Source organism: Pseudochaenichthys georgianus, chromosome 10, assembly GCF_902827115.2.
Source record: "Pseudochaenichthys georgianus chromosome 10, fPseGeo1.2, whole genome shotgun sequence".
Taxonomy (NCBI): domain Eukaryota; kingdom Metazoa; phylum Chordata; class Actinopteri; order Perciformes; family Channichthyidae; genus Pseudochaenichthys; species Pseudochaenichthys georgianus.
Genome location: NC_047512.1, coordinates 21,198,998 through 21,225,535, shown reverse-complemented (window position 1 = coordinate 21,225,535; position 26,538 = coordinate 21,198,998). Strand labels below are relative to the sequence as shown.

Genomic DNA, 26,538 nt, shown 5'->3' with positions numbered 1-26,538 from the left:
TGTGTACAGTGAGATTGCTGCACTCGGACATTAGCCGGTCTGAATCAACAACATGTAGCCTAGTTTAAATACGCCAGCTAAAGTTTGAGAATCGGTACTCGGTCAGTTGACTTGAAGGGTGGTTGTAGCTTCATCCCTCCGAGGAAAGTTGAAGTTATCCAGTTCCCGTCCCATTCACTGTCAATAAAGGGCACGGATGTATTAAAACACATACCATCTCCCTGAACGTCGTTTTTTACTTCAGTCAGAACCGTGTAAACGACGACTTCCTAAACACATTACTTTAATAGCCTCCATAGCACTTAAACTCCAAAGAAGCCAATTTAATAAGCAAATTAGCTACTAGCAGAGCAGGGAATGTTTTATAAAGATACTGCATACATTTCAAGCGAACAAAAAACATATTTTTGTGAATGGTGGTTTTGAGAAGTCCTGAGGAGTTTTGTAGAGCTGCATGTCCATGATATACATTAAAAGAACAACGTGTGGTGAAAGCTGAATCACAGGAGTTAACAAGTTTAACTTCTTGGCAACCGGTCAGGACGAAATGTCAATAAGCCATTTAAAAAGCCATCTTCCTCACTTTGTGGTGGTCTATGGGAAGCCTGCCGCTAATGGCTGGGAGCTGTACTGCAAACATTCTGGTGGAGGCTAACGTTGTCCGTCGGCCACAGAGAGGACGTGTTTTACTTAGCATCCCGTTGCATTATCTTGCTACATCAAAATAACCGCAGTTCATCAGAGCATGTCTGGATTGTGTTCCTGCATAAGAGCCTCTTATCGACCTTCTCTCGACTGCTAGGTCACCTGTGAATGAGCTATGCATCTTTCATGTGTGATCGAGCTCATGGTTAGGTTGGAAAAGCAGAAGTAAACAGAGCTAGTCGTCTGCTGTTTGATGACAGGTTTATGTTTGTGCTTAGTGAAGGTTTTGGTGGCATGACATTTGATAGGGAATTACTGACAGCAGCTATGTTTTCATGGGTGCACCTTTTGGTTTGCCCACGCATTGTGTTGTCTGGTTGTTATAGTCTATACACATATTCATTCAACTGTAGGATAACAAGCTGCTATCTTCATTTTTGAGCTTCACCAGAAATGTTCCTTTCTCAGCTTCTCATCTAATGTTGAAGTTGGAAGGAGCTTGGCTGAAAATGGTATAGGTCACCAAACTCAGTACGTTCAATGCCCTTTTTCGTTGCTAATATTTGGACTTCCATTGTTGGAAAAGCACCAGTGTTTCTGAAAACTTTCATGCTTACTCTTTTCGTTTCAACTGTCCCTATAACCTGACAGTGACAGCATGCAGAATAACAGGAACCTGAGACACAAATTCAGCATACCCAGCATGCATTACACCTGTCATTTTCCTATTTGATCCTACGATTTTGTCAAAATGTCTGGGAAGGAGGCCTATACAAAAAAACAAGGTGTACATATTTCCACCTAACTAGCCTACACCAATGAGCAACTATACATACTTGTCATATAGGGATGTTTTTTTTATGCCATGCCTCCATAAATTATAGCCGGGAACTTCACTTCCGAGCCCCAGTGTATTGTCAAACACTGTTATGCTTTAAGCTGTGAGGCTATTGATAGATTAACATCCATGAGAAAGGGTCCCTTTTGCCAATCCCTCTTAATACTGACAATAGGTGATGTGCCTTGAATCTGATATATCTGATACAACTGCTAAACACACACACACATATATATATTATTCTTTATTTATTAAAATAACATGTTCACTTCCTAACAATCCTGTATTGGTGAATTAGATCTGGTTCTACCTATTTCTACAATTTGTTTGAATCTTGTTTGCTCAGTTCCCTCAATTATATTGCTCTCCCACATCAAGACATCGGCAACATGAAATCATTCATGTCAAGCCTATTCCCTTTTCTCTGCCTCCTCTATGCTGTCAGAGCCTCTCCCCTCCCCCTCTCCTCCATCAGCTCTCTGAGAAGGGGAGCAGCTGAGAGAACTAACAGGGAATTACCGTCCATCTCTAGACATGTGTGCTGTCAGCCTTAGAGCGCTGTAAACATGATCTAATATATTTTCATTAACATCCCTAAAGTGTGTACCGAGTATGAGGCAACATTTGCCAGCTCATGCCATAGAACGCAGGTGTCGTGTGGATTATGTCGTGATTGAATTGGTCAGTGTTAAAATGCAGTTCTGTATGGACATTTGTATGGAATGTGATACTAATTTAATAGTAACATAGTTTATCTGTACTATACTCGACTGTGTTGGATATTCTTGGTGACGCGCGCTGTGCTTTGTGTTGTTGTGAATCTATGATGCTTTGAGTCATTCAGACGATGTGACCTCATTTCAGGGAGTGGTCCAGCACAAGCAAGCATGGCCTCATCTGTCAAAACACCTTTCGTTTGGTTGGTTCGGTGTGAGTAGGACTGCATCAGGGTTTCTGCGCTCTCAACCAGACTTTACCCATTGCAGGGAAGGCCATACGTATGGGTTATGTGAGGCTCTAAAGTGGGTCAGCGTGTGATTTAAAAATGGCAGCGCGCTATGCACCATCTGAATGAGCCTGTGTTTTCGTTGCCTCGCTCTTTCCCTGATGCGGTCCCTGCTATATGTTCAAGCTCTCCATACTCTGATTCCAGAAACAATGCCTAGGGCTTTCTCTGCGTAAAAGGGATTCAGTTTGTGTTGGGAATGCTGCAGCTCTCTGCGAATGTGAGGGAGGGGGGAGGGGTAGGTAATTTTCCGCTACTCGCTGCGGCAGCAGCAGCAGGGAGCTTCAGTACCGATCGAGGTATCAGCTCTGCTCGGCTCAGCTCTCCCTCCTTCTCTGCTCTGCGGCTGGGCGGGGCCGACAACACCTAGTGCCAATCATCCAAACGGGTTGGGCGGGGCAAAGGGTCAGTGTGGATAAGGAGCAGAGGATGTTATCCTTGCATCAGAACATCGTGTGTCTGTTTCGGTGTGTTACATGATATTTTCTAAAGCTGCAAGACTGTCTTTTTTTTCATACAGCAGGTATTGCCGTGGTGGGTGTTTTATAGAGCCATTATACAATACACCGTGTAAAGCAATTGGCAGAGCTTCTTTGCAGTATGCATAAGAGGCTGACTTGAGGTTTAGAGTTTGAATCCAATAAAAGCTTCTAACTGCCCTCTCGCGGTGCTGCATTAAATTATTGATTCTACTGTACACACTGCTAATGGTCCGCAGCTCTTATTGCAGTAGAGACATTCACCAAAGTCATCCGTGGTAGATAACACAGATGGGTTCGACAGATGGACAAAAAGCATTACGTTTAAATGACCTTATCTCACCAGTTTTGATACAAGGTGACAGAACAGCAGCTAGGTTAACAGAACATGTGTTTATTTATATAATTTCTGTATTCGTCTCCCTGTCTGACTGTCACACACACGTCATTATATTTAGCACTTCCTGTTGTTCTCCTTCACAAGGGTGTGTCCTTTGTGTGCGTGAGGTTAGTGCTGCTATCTGTGGTTACCATGGAGACTGCTCTGAGCCGTAATTTAATGATGAACTAGTCTGTTTCCAGAGATCCTCCAGTATGCACCCACCCCCACTCAGACATCAGTCCCAGCATGTGCTGTAAGCAGGAAGGAAACGGGGTGGACGTGATGGGGAGCAGGAGGACAGAAAGGGAGACATAGGGAGATAGACAAAGAGGAAGATGGCAACCAAAGATGTGCAGCATCCTGTGCAGAATTGCCAAGTCAGACGAGGGGTAAAGGCAGAAAGCAAGCGAGGGAGAATTGTGTGGGATTAGTGAATCGTTTCTAAAAAGGGACTGGGTTTTAGGGAAAGTCATAAATACAGCAGCGCAGACTCAAGCCTTGAGCGTGAGATAGTGAGAAAACTGGAGCTTCTGAGGATGAGATTGACAAACACATTCAATACATGCCCTGCAGCTGGGTGAGAACATCACAGGCTTACAATTGGTCACAGATAAAAGGAAGAACTTATCACCAGCACTCCCCTTCTCCCCACTTCCACCAACCCGTCCGTCCTCCCTCTGTGCTCCCTCTTAGTGGCATCGGGATGTTTATGCAGTCATTAGATTAGCTTTGTCATGCTCAGAACCATGGGCTCCGTCCTCTCCCATCCGGCAAGTGTACAAAGCCAGGGCATCCTAAGAGGGAAGTATCCAAAGCCTGCCTGCATTTTCTGATAGCTTTGTTCATTGCCACAAGAAAAATCTGTTTGATTTATGCACAGGCTGAACCAGGACAACCGAGGAACTGTTTAACCCTTACAGGGCCCCAGAGGAAGGGATTTATGGTGCTTGTAGTTCTCTCATAACCTTTCTTTTTTAAAGCAAGGCACACAAGGGATCAGCACACACAAACATGCCCAGAGAAATGCCTCTTCCACCCGCTTACTGTGTCCACCTGGGTAAAAGGATTGTGGTTACCATGGGACTTTTGTTTCTGAGATTTAGAAATGGAAAAGTTCTAGGATGATAGGAAGGTATGAGAACACAGCGTTGTCATGGTGTTATAAGCCTATTAACTAAATAATACCATTGAGTTTTGTATTTTTAGAAGTTATTTATTATGCATTTTCCATTCGAATTTGAAGACTGAGGCTAATAAAGTGAGGGCCACTTTAACAACGCAAGAGCAGATTGTGGTACCTTATTTTGAGAGTTGTTTATTTACCTTTTTTCAGTGAGGGACACAACACGTTCAGCTGACCCACCGGAACCCCTTTTTAAGTGTTTGTGGTGTCTATCCAATACATTGAAGTTATAGCTTAGTATCACATTTTGATCCATGAACATGTGACTTCTAATGTAAGACTGTTGTACTAAACACTCCACTATTGGTATGCTTCATATTGTTCTTTTTCGTCTCACCTCTGAAAGGTAGCCTTACCTTATATCCTTCTTTATTCCTTGTGCTCACTGTATTCTAAAATAAGAGAGAAAATGACTGCCACTGCAGTGTGACGTCTGTGCCCTCTGTCTCTCTCTTTTTCTTTCTCTCTCTCTCTAAATCCCACACACTCGTACACACGCACACTCAGGGTTGGGATTATGTGTTAGTGCTTTGGCTTAATGAAAAAGCTTTGTGAGGATGTGCAGTGGGGTGATGACGTGTCCATCCCATGTACTACCGATTTAATCCAACAGAGGGACCAATTTCACTGTCTCTTTCACCTCTGCTTCCTCTTGCTGCCCGCCTCTCAGACCTGACATAAGGAATCCATTTGCAGTGCTTTTGACCATGGCTTCCTTCTTTTTTTTAACTGAGATAAGACTCCCTATACTGCGGTTGTGAAAATGAAGATACTGTGTCATTGCCGTACATTTATTTTATTTTGGTTGGTAGAAATTATGACCAACAGACACAAAGTTAACATGAGTGACCAGTTACTGTTAAAAAGTGTAAAAAACTCAAAAACTATATATTGATTTTATTGTTTGGATTGTACATCCCATAATCTCCCCCACCTCAGGAATAACTTATCTTTAAAATGTTTTAATTAACTGTGTCTGCCATCTCTTCCTACAAGGGCTGTGTTTTGTCACTGCTTTGCATATTTTGTATTGATCTAAATCTGAAAGCACATTTTTCTTCTACAGACATTGCTGCCCACCTACAAAACAATAAACAGTCTGCATACACTTCCTCTATTTCTTTTTTGCGCACCTTCTCTTTGATTATCATATAGAAAAAAGGATATTTGTGCCTTTAATATTCTACCAGTACCAACCGAATACAATGACGACTGTCTCATTGTGCAAAGTGGCACTAAACCAAAGCTTTATGACATTTTGAATAACATGGAGATGAAAACTCTGGCCCTGAAGTTTATGATTAGTGACGTAAATAATAATGTTTTCCATCTCCATCAAAATGCATTGAAATAAGGCACACGAGGAGTTCCATCTGTGAACCAGTGTAGTCAGTGTGAGGACCTATTCCCTCGATCATCTGTTTGTCCTTGATGGTTGTTTTATGTGATGCAAGAGTTATAAGAAGCAGCAGCAAGAGATTCTCCGACATTCATTCAGACTAATTGTATCCGTGTTTTCAATAGTGTGTGTGTGCGTGTGCGTGCGTGTGTGCCTACATGCCCTTTACGTTTGCATGCCTCTGTTTGTATGTGTGTTGACTGAGGGAGTGATGTAAGGACTTCTGCTTCATGATAGCCCAGCCTTGACCTGCTCCTCTGTGGATCTTTGCTGACATCTGAATCACTAAAATGGGGGGATTCCAGATAAAAGACTGGGATGTAATATGAATGGCTTTTAGAGTGGCCGCTTACAGTATTAATGAGGTTGAGTCTTACTGAGGAGAATGTTATTAATACAGCCGTCTTGCAAAAGTGATGCAATGGTGGGGTGTTAATACTCTAGCAGGAACAATGAAGAAATGTTTTTAATTATAATTATCTTTCTTCACCAAATCTATTAGGAGCCTAAGACAAACGTTTTTTTTGTTCTCACCTACTGATTTTTAGAATAATAATACATTACATTTATAAAGCGCTTTTCCTGGTGCTCAAAGCGCTTACAAGCAAGTAAAACAAAATAACAACAAAAGTAGAAAGTGCTAAGCTCGGAGGAATAAGGGCAAGGGGTTAGTTGATTAGGAGTTGAAGGCAAGAGTGAAAAGGTGAGTTTTGAGGGATTGTTTGAATGAGGTGAGAGTGTTGGCGGATCTGACGTAGCTGGGGAGGGGAGTTCCAGAGTGTGGGGGAGGCTGCTGCGAAGGCCCTGTCACCCCAGGTCCGGAGCTTTGTCCTGATGGGCTGCAGTAGGTTAGCTTCAGCAGACCTGAGGCGACGGGTGTGTGTCGTTGGATGAGGTCTCAGAGGTAGGGGGGGCAAGGTTGTTGAGGGCTTTGAAAGTGAAAAGTAATATTTTAAAGTCAATGCGGTGTTTGATGGGGAGCCAGTGGAGGTCATGGAGGATAGGGGTGATGTGGTCGGAGCGTCGGGTGGAAGTGAGCAAGCGGGCAGCTGAGTTTTGGACATATTGAAGTTTTTTTAGTGTGAATGCAGGTGATCCAAAAAGTATGCTGTTGCAGTAATCCAGTCGGGATGTTATAAAGGCATGGGTCAGAGTTTCAGCAGCGGTCGATGAGAGGGAGGGTCTGATGCGGGCGATGTTCTTTAAATGGAAGACAGCGTTTTTTGTGACCTGGTTGACGTGAGGGAGGAAAGTGAGGGTGGGGTCGAGGATGATGCCAAGGTTGCGGATGTGAGTGGAGGAGTTGACAATGGAGCCATCGATGGTAAGAGAAACATCTTGGGTTGAGCGGGTAAGTGAGTTTGGTTCCGATTTGTCACAGTTAAGTTTTAGAAAATTGTTTTGCATCCACTAACATTTGAATGTTAGTGAGGCAGGTGCTGAGCTGGGAGTGTGTGGTTGGAGAAATTGATTTTGTTGAGAGGTAGAGCTGTGTGTCATCAGCAACAGTGGAACTGGAGTTGGTGTTGACGGAGGATTTGTCCAATTGGGAGGATGTAGATGATGAACAGAAGGGGACCAAGTACAGAACAGTCTATGAGTCTGGAAAAGGCATGAGCAGTTGTGTTTCCATTAAAACCCCAGAATGCTCCTTGGCCAGCCCTCAGATGGATCATTGGATGTCTGGCAGAGGTGCAGCTGGAGATCCACAGTGCGTAGGCAAGAGACGTTGGGATAAGTGCACATTTGGATAAAGGGAGAATACAAAAAAGAATAGGACACGTACATTGCTTGATATGGAGGGTGGGGAAAGCTCTGACAACCTGTATTTTTGTTGACAAAATCCACTAAACATCAGAAATTCTCCAATTAGGATTTTGAAATCTGTGTTTGTTGATGTGTATCAGGCATCTGCCTGCAGGTGGAATACTTGGGATAACTTTGTCTAGAGCAGCCTTGGGTGAAAAATGAAGTAATCTACAGCTGAGAGAGTAATTGAGGCTGAAACAGATGGGCATATTTGGAAGAGGAGAGGGAGTTGTAATTTATCCAGCAGCAACCCTTTGGAAAAGTAAAGGGAGGAGGAAGGAGGAGAGTCAGGTGCACATCATGTGTAATTCCAGCGCTGTGTTCGTTTTTGACGAGATAAACGGTGCCTGTTTTCTTGTGTGTGTCATTGCTTAACACGGAGGTCCACATGTCCCACCGGGAAAATCTGCTAAATGTCACGGTGAGCGTGGCAGACTGCCCACGTAGAACCATCAGAGACAGTTGGAAGGCTTCGGTTGATCACCCCTCCCCTGCTCAGTGGTGTGCAGTAAAAAGTCCATGACATTTCATTTTTTTACCGTTTAAAAAAGGCTTTGCAGAGCTAATGTAATTTGAATAACATAGTGCACGTTCAAGAACCACATGCACATTTTGCAGTCTGCAAATTCAGTCCTTCATATACACACTGTATGTGGAAAGGATTTTGTAGTTAATCATTTATCTCCCTTCATCAGCATTTGGCTGCTTTTCCAACTCCCTATTTTGCCACCTCCTCGTCGTCGCCTTGTAGTGTGAAGAGTCAATGTGCATCTACCTCCACTAGCAGCATCCGAGTGAGTCACAGCCTTCTCCCCGTTTCCCAGGATGCAAACGCTGTCATCGCCGTGGGCAGACCGGGCGTGGGTGAGTGGCAGAGCACCAGGAGAGGAAAAAGATTGTGTGGGCGGTGGATGCTCATCTTGGCCCAGTGGCCGAGTGAATCTTGAAGACTCAGGGTCTCACAAGGCCACTTCTTCACAGCAAAGAGTGGCAAGGATCATATCAGCACAGTTTTACTGTTACATCACTGTTTTTTCTCAGACTAATTTAAAGCCTATTTTTGGTGGCTCCTAGCAAACCTATTGACGTGAAACTGCGAACACTGAACTTGAGTTGATTGTTTTTTACAGTCATCGCTCCACTGTTGAGATCAAATTGAATCGTGTCAAGGATCTTCAATTTCTATTTCCCATGTTAAATGCATTGGGGTGAGGTCTCATCCAATTAACTTGAATTCAATTTAAATCTGAATTTAATTTAGGTACATGGATTCTGTGTTCGGAGTAATTAGAGGAGAGCCAGAGCAGGCTGATTTGGCCGCCACCTGCTACCCCACGCATGCGCAGTTCATGTCTGCCAGAGGTGGCCGCAGCGTTGTATTTTGGCCAGATGAGAGGCTTCACTCCCAGAGCATATTGTCTGTGACCCAGACTAGCCTCGTCGTCACCAGTGGACATCTTATTAACATTACGTGCTTTGTGTTGTATGCAGAAGTGCAAATGTCAGTTATATACTGACAGAACGTCCCAGTGTCTCTGCACTTAACTTAAGAGACACATGGTGAGAAGCCAGGCTAGATTCACCCTCTATTGAATGTTGTGGTTAAAATATGAGAGAGAGCCTCTGACCACACTCGCAACACCTTCATTCGTTTAATCTTATTCCCATGGTATTTGTTGTGATACAATAATTTAATAGAGTAATGTCAATAGATTTAATAGAGTAATGTCAACCAAAGTCATGGAAATAATACACCCAAATTGCATGGAGCTTTTATTGTTTTTATAGGTGGTTTATTTGTTTTGTATATGTTTCTTTTTTTCAAAATATATTCTGCATGTATCAGACATTTGCTTTTCCGTTTTGCTCGAGGGTTCTTGAGTAATTGTGGGCTTGCATCAGTGCGGAAATGTAATCGCCAGGCTGGTTCATAAATCAGTTTCCCAGCGTACAATGAAAAGGGCGGTGGCGCTGACAAAAAGAGGGAAAACGATTGTTGTCGAAATGTTTTCCCCAAAATCTGTGTCAGCTACAGCGTCCATATTCGTGCACATAATACTCCGGGGTATTTTCTTCCTTTCTCTGTTTGTTTTTATTTTATTATATGTTCTTCCATCATTTTATTCGGAGGTGTTGAAATGCAGTCAGCATCTCTTGAGCGAGAGGGCTCCCCCTCCCCTTTTGCCCACAGAAACCATCGCAGGGAGGGAGAGAGAAAAAGAGAGAGAGAGCGCGCTATAGACAGTGAAAGCAGCCAGCCTTGCACTGTAGGATAGAGACATTTAAAAACAGAACCCAGCATAGACAAAGGAAAACATGGATGCACAGGGGAAAATTCCCGTTAAACAGGCACCAGAGAGGATGCGGTGGTATTCCTGCACATAGTCGGAGTTATGCACGGATAATTTCCTCGTTTTTAATGAGGCGGGAGGGCACTCACAGCAAGCTGAAAAGACGGACAGATTCCTCCAACTCGTCTGCGAATTCTGCCTGCCTGCGATGGCTGTGACGGCACGATGCTGTTACAGTGTAAATGAGAATGTGCCTTTTTCTTTATATTTTGTTATTTTCATACTGAGTAGCCTTACAAATGCACAAATTCGATACTCCATTCCGGAGGAGCTGGAAAACGGGGCATTGGTCGGTGACATTGTCCGGGATTTGGGTTTGGACCTGAGCAAACTTTCCACGCGACGCGTCAGAATCACTTCTGACAGTGGACGGAGATATTTCACCATAAATCACAAAACAGGGAAGCTGGTTGTGAGTGACCGTATTGACCGAGAGACAGTTTGTGAATTCAGTGGCACCTGTTCACGCAACCTTGAGGTGGTATTAGAGAATCCACTGGAGGTGCACAACGTGGAGGTGGACATTTTAGACGTAAACGATAACGCGCCACAATTCCCTCGAGATGAATATCAGCTCGAGGTGTCCGAGTCCGCTCTCACCGGTTCGCGCTTTCGCATAGAGGGAGCTCAGGATGCAGATGATGGTTCCAACTCTGTGAAGCAGTACCGCCTCAGCCCAAACGACCACCTCACTCTGGACTCTATTAAGCCCTTTTCAAATAATAAGCACATCGAGTTTATAATTAAAAAGCCCTTTGACCGCGAGCAGAAACCCTCTCATCAGTTAATCCTGACAGCAATGGATGGAGGCACCCCACAGAGAACTGGCACTGCCAAAATCAATGTACGTATACTTGATGCCAATGACAATGTACCTGCGTTTGACATCTCTGTGTACAAAGTAAAATTGTACGAAAACTCTCCAAAGGGTGCACTTGTGATCAAGTTAAATGCAACAGACCCTGATGAGGGCTCAAATGGGGAAGTGTTTTATTCCTTCAGCAGTTACACACCAGAAAGAGTCAGACAGATGTTTTCCATGGACACAGAAACAGGTGAAATTAGGGTGAAAAACAACATAGACTATGAAGAGACAAACTCTTATGAAATGTACATACAGGCTATGGACAAGGGGCCAGCTGCTGTGGCAGTTCACTGTAAAGTAGTCGTAGAAGTTTTGGATGTCAATGACAACATTCCTCAGATTATACTGTCTTCACTCTCCAGTCCTGTACGTGAGGATGCCCGGGCTGACACAGTTGTAGCATTGATCAGTGTGAATGATCGTGACTCTGGAAAAAATAAACAAGTTTTCCTTGATATCATGCCCAATCTGCCTTTTAGAATCAAGTCTCTCCGGAACCACTATACTATTGTTACCTCTGCTTTCCTTGACCGGGAAACCATCTCATCCTACAATGTCACTGTCAATGCTGTGGATGGAGGCACCCCAGCCCTATCATCTCAAATGACCTTTAAGGTTGCTATTGCAGACGTGAATGACAACCCGCCTCGTTTTGAACAGACATCCTATACCGTTTATATTACAGAGAACAATGCTCCCGGTGCACCTTTGTGTGTTGTTAAAGCCACAGATGCTGATGCTGCTGAAAATGCACGCATCACCTATACTGTCCTGAATGACAACAACCATGGCATCCCTGTAGCCAGCTACATCAGCATCAAACCTGCCAAAGGTGAAGCCTATGCCCTGCGAGCCTTCGATTTTGAGAAGTTGAGAGAGTTTCACTTTCAGGTTAAAGCCCAGGACAATGGTGTGCCTCCCCTAAGCCGTGTGGCCACTGTGTATGTTTACATTATGGATCAGAATGACCATGTGCCCAGGATAGTCTACCCACCTTCCAATGGCAGCCGCTCCACAGAAACGCTGATGAAAAACGCTGAAGCAGGAGTGTTGGTTACCAAGGTGACAGCGTGGGATGGTGACGCCGGGCAGAATGCTTGGCTGCTCTATGCCATTGAGCAGACACACACAGACGTTGACCTGTTCAAGGTGCATGAGTACACCGGCGAGATACGCACCACAAGGCGGGTCATTGAGGACAACTCCACCTCCTTCATCTTGACAGTGCGAGTACATGATAATGGTTTACCGCCACTCTCCTCCACAGCCACCATCCATGTGCACGTGATGGAGCTTCCTCCAAAGTTGACCCCTGACCCTAAGCGTATCATCCGACCGAACAGCCCCCTGATGTTTTCCAACGTCACCCTCTACCTCATCATTGCTCTTTGTGCAACAACTTTTGTGTTCCTGGTCACCATCTTTGTGCTGGCCATTGTGCGTTGCCATGCGTACTGCACCCAGCATGGCTCCTGCTCCCCATGTTGTGTATCCAAGAAAAGTGTTCCAGAGGGTGGCACCGCAGCAGGTGCTGGTGGGGGAGGAGGAGGAAGAGCTGCACGTGGAGGTGGTGCTGGTGGCGGAGGGCAACCAAACGACAATGTGGCCATGCGACGTGACCTCAAAGGGGAACCGCATTATATTGAAGTGCGGGGAAATGGGTCTTTAACTAACACATACTGTTACAAGACATGTATGACAGCCACGTCAGGAAGCGACACATTTATGTTCTACAACACGGGACGGCCACACAGTAGCACCTGGGGCTCGGGCTACGTCACCAGCCACAGCGGACAGAGCCAGTTAATTGTACGGCGACTCAGTATGCCAGATGCAACTGTTCAGGTGTGTGTCTAGTGTGATCTCTGTATGTGTTGTTTTAGATTGCCTGATAGCAGGAAATGAGCCACAAGGTACAAGCTATAAAAACACAAATTCTCAGACAGTTATGGCTCAGGCTTTGCTCTAGGGCAGTGTTCTTGCAGTTGGATTGTAGTTTACATGTATGGCTCTGAAACTGTTAAAGCCATTTATCTGTTCTACAAGCGTGTAATGTTTCACAATAATACATGTACTTGCTGCTCTTCAGGACAGATGGTTTAAAAAAAGGCAAATTGGAATTTACAAGTTATTTCCATCACTTGCAAGATGCCTGAGAAAATGATCTAATGTGAGAAAAAGATACCACCATTTTGTTTAGGTATATGCTTCCATTATTACGTTTGAATGGTCGTTACATTAGGTGCCATTTATCTTCAGGTCTGCATCTAAAAACAATGTGTGGGTAGTTTCTCTGTACGGTTTATATGAGTGGGTTGGTTAATGCACTCTGATTGGCTGGTTGTGGTAAGTGTCTTTGTGTGTGTTCCACGCTTGCTAAAGACCAGGCATTTGGAGAGTCGGTGAAGATATTAAAGTACAACCGTCCTCCACAGTTCTGCAGAAAGCTGTAATCTGCTCTCTGTTACATTCTCTCCTCACAACAAACCAGTAGATGTCAGCTTGTTCACCTATGACCCCACACAGCCAATGTTATTTGTCACCTCTGAGCTGTGTGCAAGACTATTCAAGTCCAGTAGGTCCAGAGGGCATTCCGTGGTTATCTCTAAAGAGAGGGACAGTCTAGAAAATAGAGCAGCATTTGCCAGCTGCAAGGGCCTACAGTCCCACTGCACCAAAAATATCCTCTTCTGGTCACGTACCTCTCTGGTAGTGAGCAGCAAGCAAGCATTTTGGAACAGGGGAAGAAGGCAGGAAGGAGGCACCAGAGTTTCAGTTCATGTTTTTTTTGCCATTTAAAAGGTTGCATAGAGTTGTTTGTATAATTTAAAGAACCAAGCAGTATTTTTAGAATAAAACAAATATTATTTACTTTCAACATGGTGATGTGAGCCTCTATCGGTCTGTCTATTCAGTGAAGAAAAGGACATTTGAGTAAAGGAGTAATGAAAAAGAGGATGAAATGTTTACGGGTATTGGTCTGTTATCACTTGATGTGTCCCTCATTAAATGCCAGTCATGTTTCTATTTAATTAACTGTCAGCGATGTGTTTCTCAGTACTGTGCGTGGATTGGCTGGCTGTGTGCAGATGAGGCGGAGGGATGAAAGGTGATTGGACAGAGTGTTGATGGCGGAGGTGTGCGCTCTGTATCCATGCTAGGAGTGTTCACACAGAGGGAGAGGGAAGAATGGAGAAAAAGGCGAGAAATTGATTGAGTGGGCAAACAAAAAGCTTTCTTTACAAATTACAGTCAGGCAAGGCAATTATGAAACTAAAATGTCTTGATGTTTTAGGTTTCTTTCCATTTCTTGTACTGAATCTGGTTTCTCCACTCAAAGAAAGAAATATAATGCATTGGTAACTCATTCGAAGTATGAGTCAGATTGGTTTTTGTTTGTCTCTTTACAGTTATTGCATAAACTACTTACATTCTTGGTTTGCATGCATGTCTTCCCTTGGGAGTATATCAGACTGTGGACATGCTTAGGTTCCAGATGCTTTTATATAGTGTGTGTATATGCTAGTGTGTGTGTTTTCATTTAGCCCAATAAACACCATACGGCCAAACAGACCTCTCCCTTCCGCCGCTGCTGTCCCGCTACAGGGAAAGCGTTTAGCTAAGCCATTTAGTCCCATTTGTGGACAATCTGGTCTTATTTTAACATTGTTTTTATGTCTCAATCTCTTCTTGTTCGTTATGTGAATCTTAATATTAGACAAATAGCTTATGTTTTACTGTTTCTAATGCCGTAATAATATGCACTTCAATATCAGTCTAAACTATTGATCTAACCGCTGATTGCTTTTTAAGGAGTGATTGTCTGAAAAAAAAGTACACCCAGTTTTAAGTGTCTGCTCTGTGGGAATGACTCCAGGAGGAATACCAGCCTTCTCTCATTGAGACCAAATATTGGATTTCAAGGGTGATGAATGTCCACTGCAGACTCATAGAGGTCAATGCAGCTTCAGCAGCAAGCGAACACCTGTCATATTTGAAAGGAAATTGGATTGCAAATGGGTCTCGTATGAACTGCATGGCCAAGCACAGAGAATTGTAATTTCCTCAATCAGATTGTTTAAAGACTGTCAATGGTTTGGGCTGAGAGTAGAGAAAATACAATCTGGGTGTGGTCAGTTTAACAGAACATTGCCAATACTGAATGGACATTTCTCACCACATTTCTTCTGGTTTTATGATTTAAGATTTTTTTCAGAAGCACACACAATGAAATAGCATATTAGGAGGTCTCAAATGAATTGCATTACTGGCAGAGTTTCCGGTAGTGTGGTGTCCCTGTTAGTCTTTCTTTCTATTGTAGTGTGTCTGACGGGGTTAACATGATATCTGCCCGCCCCCTCTTTCCCCCACCTGTGACCTTCACAGGACTGAAAGGATGGAGGGCGGTGGGTGCAGGGTACAATCTTGACTGAGCTCTGCATAGTTACCATGGTGAGATGTGTCAGACTGACTCAGGCAGACTGTGTGCCTGACACTCGAGGTTTTGATCAGTGTTAAGCGGATGAAACAGAAAGAAAGAACGCAAAAGCACAGGAAGGGAGGGTGGTGAATATACAGAGGCAGAGAGGGTGGTACGGTGAGACGGAAAAATACAGCAATAGACGCAGGTCTTTCAGAAATGTAGGTCTAGCATCACCGATAAACATCTTGATATTTTGGTGGTTTTTTGAAGACTGACATTTTGGAATATCTTCATGAAGTCATAGAGAATGTGAAAGAGAAAGAAAAAAGGAGCATTGGTTAGAATGCATCTTTGAATTGAGTCTGTCATCAGCCAGCAATGTTTCTTATATATCACATGGTCAGTGGTCAACTCTCTCAACACATGTTTTTATTTCAGAGGACATGGATGGGATCGGAGGAGATGACTTACAATATTTAATTCAACACTTTTTTCTCTCCATAGGCAGCAGCAAGCTTTCACTTCCATGACTGTGTGCGACTGAGTTTGTTTGTGTATGCGTGTCTTGCCATGGCTTATTAATGAGATGGTATTGACTTTAGCGTGTACTTAAGACTCAATTTCTCTCACTCTCTCTTGCAGCCCAGAGTGCAGAGTGCCGACTGGAGATATTCAGCCTCACTGAGAGCAGGCGGTATGATGCAGAGGTAAGAATCCAATTTATTTTCTGTCACTTGCACAAAGTATCTCAACAGTCACTTTCATAATTGTCTGCTAAAGACCAACAGGCATGTACGCTATTGTCCCACATGATAATATTCAAGCCAATAACCAAATCCGGCACCACAGACTGATCGTAAGAAGCAACCATTCTTCATTCTAGCTAATTCTGAGAGTTGTCTTGGATATCCTCAAATTGTCTACGGGAATGGCCTCATTATGCCAATGGGAAATCATGTGAACTGCAACTGAAAAACAAAGAATAAAGTATTGAAGAGTCATTCTGCTGCCAGTTCAAAGGGAGAAGCCCTGTCATCCAGAGGCCGAGGGTAAAGATAATAATCACACACGAGAAGTCCTTCTCTGAACAATGTGTTTCAGTTAGTTGACATTAAATTAAACGTAACATGAGACAGTACCTATTACCATATATTGACCATATGGAAAACATCTATAAATGTCTTGAAATCCTGACAGATCTGCATCACAGAGAGGATGGTACATGTTTATACAATGGCCTCTTCCAGTATGTCTGAGATCATCTTGCTGCTCAGCTGTGATTACACTTCTGAGGGGAAGTTACCAGGACCTCGTATAAGTCTTTATCAAACCAGAATAAAAGCCATTAGAGCTGAAATGATTACCCAACTAATCAAGTAGTTGATCAACAGAACAATTATTAAAAATTTGATTAATAAATAATCAAGTATTTATAATGCAGAAAATGTTCACTATTCTCTGACATAGAACAAACGATTAATTGATTATTCTAGAAAATAATATGCAGATCAATCTACAATAAAAATAATAGGTCAGTTGCTGCCCTAATTGCAAATATATATATATATATATATAATAATATTGTATTTCTTACAACACAAGGATTATTTGTTAACTTTAGCTACTTTAACGATTCAGATGAAACATATAAATACAATTATTAACAATAATTGATTATAACATATATATATATATATATATATAACAAGATAAAACGTGTGTTATCTGCTTCTCTGCAGTATATATTTAAAAAACGAAATAAACATCACTCCTCTGTTGCTGCTCATCCACATGAGTCTACCGAGGCCCAAGTGCATTTGTTACATTATACTGTAGCTGCAGATATATGTATGAATGTGTGCACTCGGATGTCAATGTCAGATTAATAACTCTGGACCATCTGAGTGTCATTAATGTTGTGCAGAATCCCTCATAATTACAGCAGGGATTAATGAGCGTTAATCCAACACCAATCCAACACATGAAATCTTTCTCGTCACTACCTCTGATGTGTTTTAGGTTGACTATCCCCATGTCCCATTACCAAGCCTTACTAAATGTTCATCTATAATCACAGCGTGTAGAGGAGATATCACACCCTTTAATGGCACTGACCTATTTCATTTCATTTAATAATTTAATATGTTAAAGTGCAAATTATTTCCTACTAATTTTGTTTGTTATGGGGTTGAGTCTGGGGGAGGAAGGAGAGAGAAGGGCTGCTATACTGTAGATCAAACATGTATTATCAGCCCAGTGTGTCCCATTAATAATTCAACAGTATCTTGATAATGCTGATGCTTCGCAGCATTTAAAATGGCCTCCATCACCAAATCACTTTTGTTCTCCTCAAAGAACCACTGTACACAGGAATATAGCTTATACAGTATCTAAGTGCCCTTAATATTACTAACCTACAGACTTCTACACAATTCTATTTAAATGGTAAATGATTCCCAATATTTTTCATAAAGACTAAAGGCTGCTTATTTTCAATAAATTAACCAAGTATTGATGCCTTCGAAACACACACATTGCTTCATGAAGGTTAGATCCTAATCAAGACTATGGTAATGGTTCATGGTTCGGCTGTAACAGCACGTCTGTATAAAGGGTTGATGCCCTCCTTGCTTGGAACAGAAAGCAGGGGCCCTTTCTCATCGATCGTTATGGTCGAAATCTTATTGTCAGAGCCAGAACACATTTCCCTTTTTAAAGATAAGGTAGAAGCAGTGAGAGAGAGAACTGTGGTTTGTATCAACATTTATTTTTGCAATTGTTAAGTACTACAGAGAGTGAAGCATTTTTTAGTAGAGGGGAGGATGCTGAAATCCCACAGAGGGAGTGTGAAAATGTAAGAGCGACCATCTGTTATCCATAATCCAGAGAGTTCCAGAAACATCTAGGGTGAATACTTTAATCCTAATCTGATCATTACGTTTTCTAACCCCCACAAATAGAGTACCAACGTTTGAATCTGTAATATTGTGTATTATCGCAAACGCATGGACACAACAACATGTAATATGTGGGATCTTATACGTCACAGTCATCACTTAAAGCTTAACAAGTAAAACTTCTGTTTTGCGGTTTAATTTAGCATGGGTTAGTATATCATATCTGAGAGAATACCAGTGTGTAATATGTGCATGTTTGTTTCTTGTGTTCCAGCTCAGTGCACATGGAAGAGTCCGCAGTAATGCAAGGAGCCCAGGGTGTCCTGGTTCAGAACTGGCCCACTGCGTCTAGCGCTGCCGGTAAGAATTCTACTTTCACCTAAACCATCACGACTCAATTAAACACTGTTTTAGGCACAGTCAAAGAAAATGAAAAAAACATGAAAGAGTTGATTTGGTATACCATGTGGAAATCTGTACAGCATGATCCATATTCAGACACAACCCTCGAAGAGTATCTTAAACCAATAACTCTACATTCCTCAAGAGCTTATCAAACCACAAGAGAGTAATACAATGAGGAATACAGATATATCATTTACGAGACCCCCCCCCCCCCCCCCCTAACCAGTCCCAACACTTCCCACTGATGCAGTGAGAGGAAATGACACATGCTACGAATAGGCGTAGATAGATATCTCTGCTCTCCGTATCAGTAAAGGAGACAATACTGACAAGAAAAGGGCGACAAACATTTATTGGATTATCAGCAAGATGTTTACAGAGGAACCACTGAGCGACAGATGACACACATTAGAAAACACTATTCAAATACAATTATATATCCTCTCCTTTATCTTTCTTGTTCTTTTGTTCAGCTAATAATATTATTCATATATTTAAATGTAATCATAATCTTTTAATACATTTATTATGGACATATGGTCATTTGAAACATGGCATCTGTACGTAACACAATTGTGTATTATATTTAACGTACAGTTGAAAGCTTTGTAAATAGATTTTAAAATAACTTGCTCTCAAGGAAACACCATTTTAAATAAAGTTAGCTATCGGGCCTTTCAGTTGCAAGCTCAGCTCATGCAATTGAAAAAAGGAGTCAAATGAAATGAGAACATGTTGGCAGTGCTTTTGCTGTAAAGCAGATGCAGGCAAGTGACTCGTATGAAAGTTTTAACTTCAGCTTGTTACTTGATAACCATTACGTTTAAATGTAACAATCTACACAACTTGCCACATAGTTGGAAACGGAACAAACGCATAAATATTGCACACGGTGACTTTCCTCATAATCACAGGGAAGTGGGCTCAAAAGGGATTAAGAGTGAAGGAGAACAAAGAGGGGCCTGGCAGAGAGATGGGAGAGAAAGGAGAGAAAGCTAGATGGAAGTATCTCCAATAAGAGAACTGGAGATACGACGGAAGTGTAATTACATTGTAATTAAGAAAATAGAGATGGCCTGTATGGTGTCTTTTATAGACAGAAGGCGGTGTGCTTGGTAGGCAGACAAGCTACCTACACACTCACTACTTTCTCTTCCAGCTACACACACACACACACACACACACACACACACACACACACACAAACACACACACATCCTCCTCCACTCTGCCATTGACTTGTTGCCTTGGCTGAGGACGTACAGCCTGCAGGCACTTCAAAACATGAGAGATAGAAACAGAGAGGTCAGAACAGGCAGCAGTGAGGTCTTCAGGGTGGGTCAGTGATTACAGGATCAGCTGGTGAGGATTTAAGGTGGTCTAATTTAACACATTTTGCAAACAGTAAGCGTGCTTCGCCTAAGGGCTAACTGTCCCTTCTTCATGTCTTTGTTATCCAGGTTCAGAATGAACGTATTAGCTTAAGGTCAGAAGCTAGGGTTGGATTAACGGTAATTCAGGGTTAAGAGTGTTGGATAATATGAACGTAATGTATTTGTGGAGCTTCCTGACTGGAGCACAAGATTGGGAAAGATGTGTGTTCACACTTTGAAGTTGGTTCTGTTCATCATCTCTCAGAAATGAGAGGAATGGAGATATGTATTCAATGTGGCCTGTCACTATGAGTCACAGTCTGTGCTATTTTCAGCCAAATCATCTTGCTTGTTGCAGGCTGTGATCCCGAGGTGCACAGCAGGAGCATCTCAAAGTTGGGTTTGTTGAGGGAATTGTTTGACTGATAATGCTGTTACTGTAGGGTGATGGTTTGAATCACAGTAGTTTTAAAATAAAAAGGTGAGATAGAGGTGCAGCTGACAACGCCCCTGCTTCTTCCTCTCCGATTAGTGGATGTGTGTGTCTGCGCGTTGCATCTTATTTTGTGTTTCTAAGTGTGTTGTGGCTGCCTGCTTTGTGTGCTTTACCCGCTGTGACAGATGGAGCGCAGCCCACACCCAGATGAACAGATCCACATTAATGAAATCATGGTTCTGCTTGCTGTCAAACTCTCTCTCACTGTCTGCGTGTCTTTATACTCTGTCTCTCCCCACTATTTCACAAGAGTACAAACCAAAGGCATAGAGGGCTTCAGAGATAACTCTGCAGTATGGCAACCATCCCCTGGAGAGATTGGGCAGAGAGAGGCAGGGAGAAGGGGGATGGGCAGGTTGCAGAGCGAGGGATTGAGAAGAAACACATGCGCCATAAAGATAGACACGGTGGAGAGGAAAGTGAAGACATGAAAAACATCAACTGGGAGGGGGTGACAATGAGTACATCAGAGTGTTTGAGTGTAGCAAAGAAAGCAGAGGGAGCTGAGGCTGCTGTTGCTAAGGGAGAGTGGCTAGACTACAAGAGGGAGAGGGAGAGGGAGAGAGAGCTTGCAGCATTATACTCCATCAACACAAGCACTGTCACCATGACTCCTACCAGTGTCCTACTGCCGGATGTAGTTTCCACGGCAACCATTCATGGCCTCTAATATTGGCAGGGGAAAGAGGAAGGTGGTGGTGGGGGGGGGGGGGCGTTATATAGAGGGGAGTGCAACATATGGTGTGGGCTAACGAATCAGGGGGGAAGGGTACAAAAGATTGTGGGATCAGGTGAAGGACAAGACAATGGGTGCTGCAGGCTGGAAGACGTGTACAAGAACACATGTTAAAACAGAGCAGGAGGGGATGGAGTTAAGCAGGTAGGGAAGTACGTGTTTGAAAAGTAAGGGGGTAAGAGGGGCAAAGGAGAGCAGAGGAGTCAGTAACGGAAGGCGAGTGACCTATATTCCCTGCAGGGCGGTGGTGTACTGCAGAGGTGGATGCAGGTTTGCTGTGTTCTGTATATCACACACTGAAAACTACACACAGAGAAAGAAAGGAACACATATTTGATTAGAGTTAACAGTAATCCACTGCACCCGGCACTTGTCAAGGCAAAAAGAGACACAAGGCTGGAGGCAAAATGCCAAGAGAGAGAGGTGGTCAAGAGAAGCCTTCTTGCTTCATTTTGTTTCCTCAATGCGCAAGGACTTGCCGCTCGTGTCTGCTCGGTGGCATCTATGGCCATAACATTTACTTTATCTATGTTATTCTCATCAGGCAGGAAAGGAGCATGTTTCCATATTTTGTACATTATACACGTGTACATTGTGTGTGTGATGTGAGTAGTGGAAGGCTGTATGTCTTACTTTAGGCATGCAGTATTTGAATTAGGCTTCAAAATCTAAATATGTTTTGCAAACACAATCACAGCTGCAGAACAGTCTACAAAGACAGAGACTTCTCGCAATTTTGAAGTCTCTCCTTTATTGTTACTGTTTGTGTTCCCATCCTGCAGTCTTTATATATCCTGCCAGCTCTCTCCCCTCTCTTTCTCTCTGGAGATTAAATCCATTTCTACATCGGTGTTTCATTATTTTATGTCATCGCACATATACTGACATATAAAGTATACACACAGAGACATACTGCTAACAATCCAAACTCCCACACATGGCCCTACCTTCGGTGTTATTGTTATTGTGTTAAGCCCCGTCACTTGGGATTGCTTGTGTCCACCATCTGCCACAGGATCCAGCTGGGAGCAGACGGCAAGGTGCTCAACCTGGCATGAAACCCAAACAGACACACACAAATAAACACACACACACACACGTATACATCGTTGTCTCCAAAAATGAATTTGCAGCGGACTCTTCGAAAAACCACATACAGCCATCATTATTGTAAAACTACCCATAACAGTTTATTTTTGTATTTCACTGCTAAGGAATATATGGTAATTCATGCAGGCACTTTTTGTATATATCACAACCAGGCATAGCAGTGGAAACACAGACGCATGGATAAGAATTAGGTTCAGAACAGACGCAAAATCACATTTTGTTTCTACCACCAGATACACCTAACTGCACAGACACACACATGGGCTGTTTTATAGAAGGGTGTGGTCTCAGCTGACTGTTTGCTATCATAACAATATTTCTCTCCCACTGCAGTGTGAAAGAGAAAACCCTCCTTCAGGATCCTTTCATCTCTTTTCCCTCCCCCCACCCTGCGGTTTGGTTTTGAGCATCATGTTCATATCTGTATACCTGCACTTCCTGGCCCTTCTTCTTCTTTCTTCTTCTTCTTCTTCTTCTTCTTCTTCTTCTTCTTCTTCTTCTTCTTCTTCTTCTTCTTCTTCTTCTTCTTCTTCTTCTTCTTCTTCTTCTTCTTCTTCTTCCTTTCTCTCTCTCTCTCTCCCTCCCTCCCTCCTCCTCCTCCTCCTCCTCCTCCTCCTCAGCCAGTTATGTAACGTTTCACTGCGCTCCACTGCGCTTCTGCCCAACTGGCCGATGGTCGGGCGAGACAAGGGGATGAATAAAGTCGATGTGGCAAAATGGAGCTTGATGTAAATGGCTGTGAAAAGCTTGGGCTGCAATATGGGAGCGATCGGACATTCACACGCAGAGATGTGGGAATTGAAGAGTTCAAAGATAAATATGTAGAAAATATCATTCTATAATGCTAACATATTGATGACAGTGGCTTTTGAGTCTTCTTGCATTTTAAATAGAGAGGGTTTCAGATGCTGCGAGTTACTGATGCATGGAGAGAGTAATAGAGCTGGGGGCATCACTATGAAACAACAACCCATCCTCTAACAGGGGTAATTATCACTGATGGACAAGCTGTTTAATACCCGATCACATTAATGTTACCATAAACATTGATAGTCATGATTAAGACTTGTCAATAACCGGGAGGGACGGGTGTTTGCTGGCTGAGTTTTCACGCAAGATGAATTGAAAGGTCAGAGGAAATGAGCGAAAGAGAGAAAGGGAGGTTGTGAAAGATGAACAGGGAGGAGAGAAGTGAAGAAGTTTTGCTCTGCAACAGCCATCGACAAATCAGAACGGAGCAGTGGCTCTGTGGAGATCACAGTTGGGCGAGGTGAATCTGTTACCACGGAGAAGGAAAAGACAGAGAAAAGGCAGGAAGCAAATACAGTGAGAACAGACATGCAGTGTAAGGAGTTAGATACACATGTGTTGTTTATTGAGGGACTGTACAGCTGGCATTACTGAGCAAATCGCATCAAAACTAAACGTTCTGATTATTTAAAAAGTACTTTATAAACCTCCCACTGCATCAAATTATGATGTGACCTTTTCAGTTGAACCAGACATCCGTGTGTCCCATGATTTGACTTCAGCATCAGACATTAACCCTTTCAACAGCGATACACTGCCCTTTTCTCTCTGTCTGCTCTTACCATGACTCATCACTCTCCGGGGTGTTGTTTTGTTTGTGTATCTAAGTTTGCATCGGGGGACTTGGGTCTCATCGAGGTCCCGCATTGAGTTAGGAAGGTCATTTTCTTCCAAAAAAGAGCGTGGGTAGTTCAGAGAAATGCATTGCCAGCACTCCAGTTTTTGTGTTTAGTATTATTGTGCTCCTTTTTCTTATGTTCCTGCCTTCCTTTTGAGATTATAGAATTAGGGTCATGTTTCTGCTCGGGGAGTGCGAAGAGGGCTTATCAACTGGGGGAAGACTCGCCTTGTAAATACATGTGACTCTAGCGGCCTCTGTGTCTACATGTGAAGGGAGGATCGGGCCTGTCCTCTCCTAATCTCCTCAATCGCATTGTCAAATTCCTGTTTCTCACTGCGGCTCTTGCAGTTGATTTGTCAGTCAGTGAAGGTATGAGAAGCTTTGGGGAACGTGATGTGAAACAGTTCAAATGCATGAACCATGCAAATCTCACTGTGGTCCCTGTCTGACTTTAAAAAAACTAATCTGAGAGAATTAAACATGATATTGAAAATGGACTCAGACGAGGACAGCAACTACAATGTGAATGATTGAGCAACCTCCCAATGAATCTATCAATAATTGGGTTAGTCTATCAAATGTGAGAAAATAGGGAAAAGTGCTCATCACACATTCCTAAGTGCCAGGGTCCAACTCCCAGAGCAGTTTAGTGCAGTGTTATTTGTTATGCAATTTATAATCTATGCTCTAATTCAGACATTATTTTGTATATATTCAACTTCAAGCATTTTAAAGAATTGTTTCTGCACCGTTTCTCGACCTAAGAAGCAAGGAAAGGCTTAACAGTGTTGCATGCCTCTGTGATCTGGATTGGATGCCAGCAGGAGATGACATGTTTGCCATGGATTACTCGGAGAGCAAATCTTACTGAGAGCTTGTACATTAAAATGCTAACATATTGAAAAACAAGTTTGAAGATTAAGTGTTAAATTGACTAAAAGTAAACACTAAAATGGCAGCCATTTGAACAAATTATATTTGACAAAGTGAAATAATTAATGCCACTATTGGACAAGTAAAGCTTTATAAATGCTAGTGACCAATGACAAAATCAGTTTTGATCAGTCATCATCTTGCATTTGTATACGAATGAAAAGCAGCACAGTAACAGCCCAACACAAACATATGAACTTCATATGAGACTCTTGTTGGTCTCAGTGATGTAATGGATCATTTAGATATATCAACCGGTCCCTATTGCTTTAACTACCGTTTGCATTCTCGATGACCCACTATATTTAAGATGACACAGTTTAGTTTAAGAGAGGCAGCATAAATAAAGCTGAAACCACATAGACAAGATTTGAAGATGGTATTCTCTGCCCTGGGTGCTGCATGAGGTCAGGCTTCCTCTTCGAGACACTGTTCCTTCTGGTTGGATGGAGCCCTGCTTAGTTAATCTTCCCTTTGGAAAGAACTCAGAAAAACCGTCTGAGAAATAAAATAAATATGTGAGGCAAGTAGGTCATTGCTGTGAGGAAAGAACCAAAGAGACATTATTTTAGCTGGGAGACTTTGATTAGTTTATTTATAGACTAAACCATTTACACCTGCCACTTACTGAATACCAATATGTTGGGTTCGTGTGCACTTTTCCTTCATCTTCGGCCAGACACTGACGTTGAATTCCTCAAAAATACTTGACCACCAAAACAATTCTTTAAAATAATGACTAAGTGTCTACTGTTTCATCATAGAGTGCCATGGATGTTAGCGGACTAGGAGGGAGTCTTTGATTTATTGCCCACTTAGCAGTTTCTTCTTGGAGACCTCCCATTAAGTACAACCACCTCCCGCTTTTTATAGCATGTCATGGCCGTTCCCTCAAGGAATGCCACTCATAGACCGATTCGTTTTGTACAGTGGTTGCAGGGCATCAGTGAACTCTCCAAAATGTAGTAGAGTAAATACAGTAGTCCTGAAAGGTGCTTTTTTATGGCCAGCCACTAGGAATGCCTTTAACAACCACAGGATGTGAGCTCAAAAGGTGCAGATCTCAAATGCAAAAATAAAAATGTATTTATGCCAAAGAGAGATACTTATAGACCATGAAAGATATTATCTATAAAAAGGTATTTGGAGATAATGCAGTAGGAGTCATTAAGTATACTGTATATCTTGTGCATTTAAAAAGAGGAGACATCGGGGCCTATTTGCTTTTGTGCCACAGCAGCTCAGCAACAAAAACGTGAAATCTAGCCATCTTTAAATATACAGGAAACTGTGCTAAATGTTCGTTTATTTAAAGTAGAATACTATAGCCAATACCATACATAAACACGTACAATGTGTATACATTTTTACAAAACAGAAGTTGTGAGCTCATTAGACGTCACAGTCTTTACTATAAACACCTCACATGTTGCACCCGCACTTAGAAACAGATCTATTTCCACATTAAACTGAAACTGTAAATTGGACAAATGTTTGGGAAATCTAGCTGAATGTGTTCTATAAACCTCCTCTAAATATTTATTAAATCTTCCACTT

General features: G+C 42.6%; 1 protein-coding gene across 6 annotated transcripts in view; it reads left to right on the top strand.

Moving 5' to 3' along the window:
- LOC117454154 (protocadherin alpha-C2-like) overlaps positions 1-26,538 on the top strand; it is a 190,268-nt gene that overhangs the window by 163,118 nt on the left and 612 nt on the right. For 5 of the 6 annotated variants that reach the window (XM_034093271.2, XM_034093270.2, XM_034093272.1 and 2 more), the window contains exons 2-3: positions 16,023-16,087; positions 18,552-18,637. In XM_034093271.2, the coding sequence (XP_033949162.1) occupies positions 16,023-16,087; positions 18,552-18,637 (151 nt within the window). Of the gene's footprint in view, positions 1-9,953; positions 12,803-16,022; positions 16,088-18,551; positions 18,638-26,538 lie in introns of those variants that run through there. The other variant, XM_034093262.2, reaches the window with a different exon arrangement.